Source organism: Humulus lupulus, chromosome 2 (assembly GCF_963169125.1).
Source record: "Humulus lupulus chromosome 2, drHumLupu1.1, whole genome shotgun sequence".
Lineage (NCBI taxonomy): Eukaryota > Viridiplantae > Streptophyta > Magnoliopsida > Rosales > Cannabaceae > Humulus > Humulus lupulus.
The window spans coordinates 127891699-127903032 of NC_084794.1; the positions used below are offsets into that span (position 1 = coordinate 127891699).

The following is an 11334-nucleotide window of genomic DNA, read 5'->3' on the forward strand; positions in this document are numbered from 1 at the left end:
CATGCAACAATCTGTTTTGAACCTAATTTTCGTTACTGTAAATTATTTAAAATTTTGAAAAATTTACAGAATATTCTAAATAACTACAATGTATACGATCATAAAAAATAAATTTACCAAAAATACTTTTCGAGCCAAAAACAACAAGTGCACCAGTGGACACTTATTTAGGTGCTAGACTATCCTACATAAGGTGTTCCCTAACTAATCTTTTCCCACAACCTTTCTTATCTTCTCTCCCCTCTAAATTATATCTCTTTTTAAATAAAATATCTCTTTTTTGTGAAATTTCTTTTTCATCAAATAAAATAATCATTTATAAAAATACTTTTTTTTGTGAATAATTGAATAATATATATTTCTTTAAGGGAAATAAATAATGCCTTAAATCCCACTGAGGACGCAGCTCCTATATATCAGGGTAGGACTTGACCTTTAACTGATTCTCGCACATCAGTTCGCTTCTTCAATTTCATCCAAATTAAAATATATAACCAAGAAGAGTCAAATGGCGTTGAAGCCCGCAAAGTTCTCAAGGTGCCACCTTTTGGATGGTATAACTATATTTTTAATTATTTAAACACATCTCATCGTTTTCAGTTTTGATGGCTTTGAACCCAAGAATGAATTTCTTCTAGTGTTACAGAATTCAGAGGCAGATTTAATTTCCAGAGGAAGAAGAAGAATAATACCACTCGTGAATCAATGGCACCCTCTGTCTCCGTGAGATTGCAAGGTGTTGATGAGGAAATGCAGAAGCTTTTGGATTCAAACATGGACGAAGCTCCAGCTAGAAGGCGTGCGAGGGAGGCTTTTAAGGACATTCAGCTTGGAATTGATCATATTTTGTTCAAGGTATTCATTTTGATAATTGGTTTCTCATTTAGTTTGAATCCATAACATGTTGTTTTAACTGTTAATTCATTTTGTTTATTGGGGTTTCGGGTTTTATCAGTTGGAGTGAGTTGAAATTGGTTACATGGGAACTGGGTTTTGCTGGAAAAGTTATGTCAGTTGAAATTTTAATCAACAGTTTTTGGGTAGTGCTAGGTTTTTTTTTGGCTTTGCGTTTAAACTTTCTCATGGGGACTAGTCTAAGTTGATTATTTATCTTTAATCACTGTTTTTCCTTTTAATATTCAATTCATTAAATTTAAGGGGTGACTTATTGTCCTCGAGTTGTTTTAATATTCAAAACTAATATGTACACATTTTATTCTTTTGCAGACACCTACTGATGGATTGAAAATGAAGGAGGTGGGGACTTATTTATTTCAGTAACGAACATCTAATTTTTATAATTACTGATATCTGTAATTTGGAGGATGTTTCACTGTCTCCTTTTTAATTGTTTATGTGATTTTCTCCTGTTGCTTTGCTTGTTATCTTGAAATTTGTTTACTGAAGAGCCAATGTTAAAATGGCTTGTATTGTTTATTAAGAAGTTAATTTCCTTGTCACGTTTACTGTGGTGCAGTCTTATGAGGTGAACTCTAGGGGAGTGGAAATTTTCTCCAAGAGTTGGCTTCCAGAGACATCTTCCCCAAAAGCAATAGTGTGTTATTGTCACGGTTATGGTGACACATGCACATTTTTCTTTGAAGGCATGTAGATTTCAATGAACATTAATAACATTTTGGTTTTTGGTATGCCTTAATGGTATCTAAGTAATTAATCGTACTTTCAGGACTTGCAAGGAAGTTGGCATTAAAGGGATATGGGGTTTTCGCAATGGATTATCCAGGATTTGGTCTTTCAGAAGGTCTTCATTGTTACGTTCCAAGCTTTGACCTGCTTGTAGATGATTGCATTGAGCATTACACAAAACTCAAAGGTACTACTAAGTTCTTTAGCAAGTTGCCGAAAACAAATTTTGTAAAAGGTTTGGTTAGACCAAATCTTCTTACAAAAAAGAATCTTGCTTTATAAGCAACGGAAGTTAATAATCAAAAGACTAAGTTAATATTGTGTGATGTTACACATCAAAGAAACACAAGCTAGTGTTCATGCATTGAGTGTGCTTACATCAATGCTTCACTCAAGCATTCTTTGATAGGTATGGAAGCCATTTGAATTTTTTAGATCCTTTAGTTAGATCACTCTTCTAAATAGTAGTGTAAACGTTCTTTCATTTTCTTATTATATTTTCTTTCTGCCTCTGGTGTGTTATATGAGAAGAACCGTGTTTAACTTATACCTTCTAAATGTAATGTGCTAGACAACTGGTTATTAGATGGATAACAGTCCACCAGGTCTTATTCTTCTCATGACTATGAACTAGACCATCCCAAAATTCACAAAACTAAGCCTTAGCGGTCTTCTCACCTGATTTTGGGTTGACTTCTATTGTTGTACTTTGAGAAAATCTTCTCTTTACCCTAGTTTCTAAATAGTTACAGAAGAGAAACTTCATTTCTTGACAAGTTAGAAATAATTCTTGTTAGAAGTTAGAACGCTAGTTTCCATTTATTGGTTCAGTTTACTTTTCATGAAAAATAAGGGGGGAACTCGTATTTGAGCTGTTGGAGAGCAACGGAAATTAATGATTAATACCCAGGTGGATTATTTATACTAAACATAATACTTTAGGTTTCTCTTGTTGCTACTACCACATCTATTATTCTTGTGGAAGTTATACGTTGTATGTTGAATCCGCAGTCCACCTGGGAGTAAATTATTTAAGTGTAGAAAACTGAAAATGTAAATCATTTTAGTGAGGTAGTTCGTTTGAAGTGGAATGGCTTTTAACAAAAGTTTGACTAGGGAACAATCCCATAAGGTATTCACATTACTTTTAGCCTTGCTTTGAACCTACTTCTATGTAAGAACAAATTTCAATAGAAAAGGCCATAATTGCAGGATTCTGTAGCTGTGTATATCTATAAATATATTTATATATACATATATATTTTGCCGAGAAGTTGTGCATAATTTTTGTTTTGGAGTTAAATGAATTACACGAATCTTCCTCTTGGGAGGGAAGCTGCCTCCTTTTTTCCCCTTCAAAATGTACACGGTATTCCCTTTTTTTTCTTCGAGAAACACTGTATTCCATTTATTCTCCCCATTATGCTTAATCTACGATTGTAATTAGAGACCAAGAATTTACAATGTGAATGAATTTTTACATGAAATAAATCTTTACTTTGTTTTCCTGCATCATGAACAATTAATGTGATGACAAAAAAGATAAATTTTATTTCCTGTTTCTTCTTTATTTGGACTCAGATTTAGGAGTTATTTACTGAAATGATTAATTGTGAATGTTAGCAGAATTTGTTTCTCTCCGAACTTATAGCTTTCTTCATTTTTTTATGTGTCGTTTTACTTTGCCAGTTCAGTTTGGCTCTCCCTTTCCTATGATGACAGAATGTAAACTTAATTAACTAGTAATGGTCTGAATAGTAGCTGCTGTGTAGCATCTCATGTTTTTGTTTGTACATGCTGATGGCAGAGAACCCGCAGTTTAATGCTCTTCCAAGCTTCCTCTTTGGTCAATCAATGGGTGGAGCTGTAGCTCTTAAGATGCATCTAAAGCAACCGAACGTATGGAGTGGTGCAGTTCTTGTTGCACCTATGTGCAAAGTAAGTTTCGAATCAATTTTTTTTTTTTTAAAAAAAGAGAGAACAGAGGCCTTTGTCTTAGACTGACCTCCTCTCAATATTTGAGAGCCCTCACTTATTTCGGAGGAATAATGTTGTAACAAAAACAAGCACAAACAATGAAAAGCGAACAAGCCACCAAACCACCCACAACAGAACCCCCCTCCCCCCAACACTAAAGCCATAAGTTACCCCAATCCCTACAAAGATCCAAAAAAGAAACCCCCTCAAAACACTTGGATCCATACACCCAAGTTGCAACCCAAGATTTGATCTTAACCCAAATCGACTCAATTGAGCTAACAAAGAGTCGAAAATTCTACTATTTTTTTCGAGCCAGACGGCCCAAAGAGTCGCCAACAACGTACTCTGCCACAAGCGAGACACTCTCTTACCTCCCTCTAACCGGCAAAGAAACAATTGAGAACAAAAAGAGGTCATACACCAAAAGATACCAAACTTAGCCCGCACCTTACCCCAAACCTCCCAAGCAAAATGACACTCCAGGAATAAGTGTCTGGTTGACTCCTATGCAATCTTACAACAAACACACCAATTAGGGGATAAACAATGATAGAGTCTCCTTCATTGCAAGTTATCATGAACATTTAATTTATTATTGAAGACCAATCAACCAAACACTTTAATTTTGAGGGAGAAACACTCTTCCACAAATTTTTTGCCCACCTCTCTTCCGGACCTAGATGGGCATAACTTATCGTCCAAAAGGCTGACTTACAAGAGAACATCTCACTAGTGTCTGGAATCCACGCCCTTTTGTCCTCCAAAATCATCGTCAGAGTAACATGCTCTGACAACTGAAGTAGCTGAGCAAGACTAGAGACCTCCCTATCAAGCAAATTCCTCTTGAAATGCAGGTCCCACCCCTGGCCTCCCAAACCTCCCTCACCTCCAGAGACCACCAAATCCTTAATCAAATAGCTATCGGCCTTGGAGAGTAGAAGTAAGTCAGGAAATTGATACTTTAAAGGAGCATCGTTAATCCAACCATTCTCCCAAAAATGACTCTGATCCCCCCTCCCTACCTTGAACCTGGCCAACTGGGCTATAATCCTCATACAAAGTCGAAATATCTTTCCAAAGGCCACGAACAGATAGCCTCCCCCCTCTTCCAGCATCCCAAAAGCCTCCATCCCCCATACCTGCTCTTCACCACCCTGTTCCACAAAGCCTTGCTTTCCAAAGGAAACCGCCACAACCATTTCATGAGAAACGCATTGTTCCTCAAATCCAAATTGCCAATACCAAGGCCCCCATGACCACACGATTTACAAACTTTCCTCCAAAAGATAAGGTGGTCGGATCCAGATTGATCCGCACCTTCCTAAAGAAAATCTCGCATCAGCTTCTCCATAACCCCCTCTACGCCCTTAGGAGTACGAAAAAGCGACAGATAATACACCGAAATAGAAAATAAAATCGATTAAATAAGGGTCAACCTGGCAACCCTACACAGGAAAGCACACTTACACCCATTCAGGCGTTTGGCACATCTCGAAACAACGGGCTCCCAAAAACCTTTGGAACGAGGGGAAGCACCCAAAGGTAACCCTAAATACTTCATAGGCCACTGACCCACCGATTTCCTTAGCTCGAAGGTCCACTGTCTCCTCATCCAGGTTAATCCCAAATAATTGACATTTTTGCAAATTAATAGATAACCTGGAGACAACACAAAATCTTCAGAATATCAAGAAGAACTGACAGACTCTTCATCATTAACAAAAAAAATCGTATCATCAACGAACTAAAAATGACTGACCTCCACTTTATCCTTGCCCACTGTGAAACCTCTAAAAGTCGAAACGCTCTTAGCCTTATCCACCATTCTGCCCAGGACATCCACCACCAAAGTAAACAAGAATGGTGTAAAGGAATCCCCTTGGCGAAGGCCTCTAGATCCCTTGAATTTCCCCCTTTGTCTCCCATTTAAGAACACAGAGAAGGATGTAGAAGACAAACACCCAATCATCCATCTTCTTCAAGCTTTACCAAACCCTTTCTTACCTAGGAAAAAGTCCAAAAATTACTAATCCACGCAATCGTAAGCTTTCAAAAAATCAATTTTGAACACCCACCCCGTTTTTCCTTTACTCCGATACTCCTCCACCGCCTCATTAGCCACCAACACTGTGTCCAAAATCTGCCTACCTTCCACAAATGCTCCTTGAGTCTCTGCTATCGTGTCAGAAAGAATTCCTTGAAGTCTACAAGTCAACACCTTCGAAATGATTTTGTACAGACTAGTGACTAAACTAATAGGCCTATAGTCCCGAACACGACAACTATCCATCTTCTTAGGAATAAGGCATATATAGGTCTTATTGGTCTTCCAGTGAATAACTCGATCTTTAAAGAAACAATCGAAGACTGCCAAAAGATCACTTTTCACAATGTCCCAATTCTCTTGATAAAATGTCATAGAAAATTCACCCGGACCCAGAGCCTTAGACCCATCACAATCAAACATTGACCGCCTAATTTCCTCCTAAGTGAAAGGCCTCTCAATGAGAGAAGCAAAGAAAGAAGGAATAGGCTCCCAAGAAATGCCATCCACTCCTTTCCATTTCCTATAGACCAAAGAATACAGCAAAGAGTAAAAGCCCACAATAGCCTCTTCAATATCAACATCTTTTTCAAGGATAGTTTTGTCATCTTGCTCAATCCTTGACATAAAATTCCTTGCTTTTCGAGCACTAAGAATACTATGAAAAAGCTTGGGATTAGAATCCCCTTCTTTGGCCCATTGACATTTCAACTTGAGCCGAACACGTCTTTCCTCTTCAAAAACTATCTGCTGCCACTCTTTCTTGATCTTACTCTGTTCCAAATGAAGTTCGTTCCACTGGCCCCCTTCCTCTACTTTGTCCAACTCGAATATCCGTCTTTCCAATGATTGTTTAAGCACTGTTCTTTACCTAAAAACCTCCCGACTCCATCCCTTGACTTTATCTCTAACCGAGGACAACTTGTTCATGAAGTCATATCCCAGCCAACCCACCAACTTAGATGAATTCCACCACTTTTGAAAGAGGACAGGAAAGTCCTTGTGCTCAAGCCAAGAATTGTTAAATCTGAACGGACTTGGGCCCCACAAGGAGGGTTAGAGTCTATCACAATGAGGTTATGATCTGGCACAATATGAACCACCACCTCCTAACGAACAAAAGGATAAAAGTTTGTCCATAAGGAAGTGAACATAAATCTATCTAGCCTACAAAAAATAGGTCTCTGTCTGAAATTCGACCACGTAAATCGACCATTATAGAGTTTGGGATTTATCAGACTCAGTTCTCTAATCAGTGCATCAAATTTCTTCAAGCTCCTAGTGTTAGACACACTATTAAGTTTCTCATCTCCTCTCCTAACCACATTTAGTCTCCCCCACACACCAATGATTGCCACAAATGACACTTAAACCAGTTAACTCATCCAAAAACTATCCCTTTTTCCATGTGCCACATGACCATATGCGCCAGAAAACCACCAAGATCCTTTCCTTCGGCCTCAATACGGACAAAAATCGAAAAATCCCCCACCAAGGAATCAGTAATAGTGACACTCCGAGTATCCCATGCCACTAAAGTACCTTCTGATCTCCCTGAAATCTGTTGATAAATCCAGGTTCTAAATTTGGACCGCCAAATACTCCCCACAAACCGCCTATCTACTTTTACCTTTTTCACCTCTTGAAGAACGATCAAGTCTGGATTAACCTTGCAAATGGTTTCTTTCATCGCCTTCCGCTTTTCTTTGTTACCACTACCCCTCACATTCCAGGATAAGATCGTCATGAGCAATTACGACACCCCTTACCTTTCTTCTTTCCTTTCTCATAATTGACATTAAACTTCAATTTCCTTAGGTCACGGTGGCTCTTCTAAGACCGAAAAGAGTACCTGCCTACCTCTTTCTCCCCTTGATCATTAACCAAAAGTGTAACACCCAAAGAATCCATGACCTTATGTAGTCTGGATGAGACATCTAGCTTGCCTCCTTCCAAATACGAGGGCGAGCACATATCCCGCTCCCGTTTTTATTAATATCTTCCTTCCCTGTCACAGGCTCATTGTGATCCTTTGTCTGAATCTCAAGGAATCCCATATTTTTGTCGCGATCCTCAGCCCCTTCTACCTCATTTTCTTCATCCCACAACCTTCTAGCATGGACCGCATTATCTTCCACTTCCTCCCTGTCGGCTTCGAAATCAATGTCCACATCCTCATCTTCACAACTGCAAGGTTCAGATTGACCATCTACCAATGGAAAGATAAAATCATCCTCTTCCAATTCTTGTTCAGTAAACTTCAAGCCCTCTCCATGTTCCTCCAATAGAAACGTACTTTCTGCATATGCAATTTTTGGCTTTTGAGAATACACTTTCAGACTTGTAGCTGCCTCCTCTGGGTTCGACTCCTCTCCCGAATTTTGGAATAAAACGCAGCGTTTTCTAGGAGGATGAATACTCAAATCATTCTAGAAATAAACTTTACATTTGCAAGAGGCCTCACGGTCTTTGGGGCAAACAGCCCAAAGAGAATTCTGAATTGGGCCCTTAGTTACTCGGTCAGTCCCATTCCACCGAAGGCCCATCTCCGTTCCCATGTGAATTGGATTGAAGAGAGCACAACAGAGTACAAATACTAAATGTCTAAACACTGTAAATATTAGGTTAAACCTTTAATTAACAGAGTACCGTTAATAGATTGCAGATGACATGTATCCACCAGTGCTGGTAACTCAAATTCTAATTGGTTTGGCTAAAGTTCTTCCAAAGATGAAATTAGTTCCACAGAAGGATTTGGCTGAGGTTGCATTTAGAGACTTGAAGAAGAGAAAATTGGTACGTCTCTTCTCTTAAAAATAGGATGAAAAATGTAGTGGTAATTTCTAGGCTTGAAGAAAAATGTCTGAAGGAGAAGTTACTATCTGGATTTTCTAATGCTAGTTCTCTATATTTATATTTAAGTAACATTTACTCTAATTCCATATTTAACAAGGTTTCTTTAATTTGGTTTTTTTTTTCAATACAGACAGCGTACAATGTCATTGCTTACAAAGATAAACCACGGTTACGGACTGCTTTAGAAATGCTTAACACCACACAAGAGATAGAACATCGATTGGGAGAAGTATGTTGTTCTCTACTTTCTGTAAAAACATTTTATAAATTTTGGATCACTTGAATCATTGTTTTGATCTTGTTTCTTTGCTTGCCTTGATCTGGTTCAATTCATTCTCCTTTGTTTTTTTTTTTTTTTTTTTGTGTTATATTATCATTTATTTGGGTTATAAGGTATGATATGTTTTTCTAGAGAGGTGTGGGGAAAAGTCTTAGCTGAGTTTGGTATTTTTTTGGTGTACGCCCTCTAACTATACTCAATTGTTTATGAGTCGGTTAGGGGGTGGCAAGCGGGTGTCTCGTTTATGGCAAATTACCTTGTTAGCCACTTTTTGGGCCTTATGGCTAGAAAGGAATAATAGAATTTTTGAAGATATGTTTAATTCAGTAGAGACTATTTGGGATAAGATAAAATTTTGGGTGACTACTTGGGTGTATAGAACCAAGTGTTTTGCGGGGGTTGCCATCTTTGATCTTATTAGAGATTGGGGTAATTTTTGGATTTAACTTTTGGGTGTGGTGCTTGTTGTGGGGTTTTGTTTTTGTTCTTGTTTTGTAACCACGGTATTCCTTCGTCATAAGTGAGGGCTCTCAATTTTATTGGGAGGGGTCAGTCTAACTATGACCTCTATCTCTTTTTCAAAAAAAAAAAAAAAGGTATGATATGTATGAACCTACGAAAGGTGGCTAAGATCTAATATTGATATTGTCAGTTTAAGATGTCCATGTTTGAGATCCATCTGAATATGCTGAATTTTCATTTACTATAATCCCGGTAGGGTTTTAGTACATTAAAGATTCAAGAGGAGCAAGTAATATATCCAAATTTTGGGGAATCAACCTTCTGTTCATTACCAGAACACCTTTTGCAGACAGTTCCCCTGATTTTTGTATTTATTTATTTTTTTGGATGGGTGCCATTGCAGGTTTCCCTGCCTTTATTAATTTTGCACGGCGAGGCTGACACTGTTACTGACCCATCTGTTAGCAAGGCCTTGCATGAGAAAGCTAGCAGTTCAGACAAGAAGCTTAACCTCTACAAGGATGCTTATCATTCACTTCTTGAGGGTGAGCCAGATGAAATGATAGATAGAGTTTTCAATGACATCATTTTGTGGCTTAATGAGCATACCACCTAAAGCACGGAGTAATTGACTTCTCTCTCTCTCTCTCTCCAAATCCATGTGCTGAATGCAACTGAAAAAAAAAATAATACTTTAATGTTTACAATTGCATATACAATCCAATATGTATGTGACTATGGAAGTAGTATTTTTCACATTTTATTTGTTTATGTATAGACATTTTTTAACCATAAAAAAAGCTGAAGCTGATTGTTGAATTTCAGCTTTGCTCTGGATGTACTAGTTAGTTAACAAAGCGATCTAGTTGGAGTTTAGCTTTTTCTTTCCTCTGCTTGTTGTACAAACAATCACTTATCCTTCATTATAGATGGGTTCGTATTTAATTATATCTTTTTATCTTAAATGAGCTGAAAATGGGAAGATCATCCCCACTTGGAAAGCATCTTATGCAAGTTGGATCTTAAGTTCAATGTTCCATTTTGGACAAGCATAATTAATTATATTATGTTTAGTGAATTTCATGTGTTTAGTTTTGTACTTATTTGTCTTAATTGTACCACAGTACAATTCATATTGGTAAACAAAAAGAAAAAACTCTCCCCCTCTCTCTTTCAATCTTTCATTGAATTTTTTAATTGGGATTTTCTCAACTTGTTGATGGGTGTGGGGATGCATATATAGATAGATAGATAGAGAGAGAGCTTTTTAGATAGGGCGATTACTTTTGCCCCTATCAGTGACGTTTTCTATTTTTGGTTACTAGATAAATTATAACTTATTTATATGATTGTGTAAATAATAGTTATAGATATTGGTATTAGATGTGTGAATTAAAGTGTGCAGTAGAATGTGTATTTTAAAAAATTTCTTTTTAATACCCAATCAAGATCAATATATGTATGTATACATTAAATCAAACACAATAAAAAAGATAGATTTATATCTAATACATCTTGTAGCCTATCAAGTATACTCGTTATTTTTTAGTATATAATTATGAACCTCCAATCCACAAAATTGCACAAAGATCTACACTGCGATTTTCCAAGCCAATCCTCAACATGCTAGGAAGTGTGTGGGCACATAGAATGATATGAACAATATACTCTTTTGATGTACTCAACACATAAGATCAAGAGAGGTTGGAGAATGAGAGTGACTAAGAAAGTGATCATTCTTTTCTAACATTTCTCTAAAAGCTTAATAATGTCTCTCTCTATCAATATAGACTCGGTCAATAACCGATTAGGTTTAGATTTAATTATTTAATTAATAGTTTAATCAAATCAAAAAATCAATTTTAAATAATAATTTAATAAGTAAAATACTTCAAATTATAGCATTCAAAATTTGAACGATTTAAAATTGGGCCTGGCTTAGTGCTACACGCCAATTCTTGGTGCTACCCAATTTTCCTCATTTATCTATTTAATTAATAATATAAAATACTAGTGTTACACGTCAATCTTTGGTTCTACCAAACTTTTCTTATTTATTTAATTA

General features: G+C 37.0%; 1 protein-coding gene across 5 annotated transcripts; it reads left to right on the plus strand.

Annotated features, from left to right (window-relative positions):
- The first annotated feature begins 396 nt into the window (after positions 1–396).
- On the plus strand, positions 397–10217 carry LOC133818485 (caffeoylshikimate esterase). Of its 5 annotated transcripts, none has more exons than XM_062251380.1 (9): positions 397–554; positions 647–855; positions 1228–1257; positions 1478–1604; positions 1688–1834; positions 3455–3585; positions 8330–8467; positions 8658–8756; positions 9673–10217. In XM_062251380.1, the coding sequence occupies exons 1-9, from the start codon at positions 509–511 to the stop codon at positions 9883–9885; spliced, it is 1140 nt and encodes a 379-aa protein (XP_062107364.1). In that variant the 5' UTR covers positions 397–508; the 3' UTR covers positions 9886–10217. The 5 variants fall into 5 exon arrangements, with proteins under 5 accessions (XP_062107364.1, XP_062107368.1, XP_062107367.1 ...); XM_062251383.1 differs by having other exon boundaries at positions 399–537; XM_062251381.1 differs by having other exon boundaries at positions 410–537; positions 639–855.
- The last annotated feature ends 1117 nt before the right edge of the window (positions 10218–11334 follow it).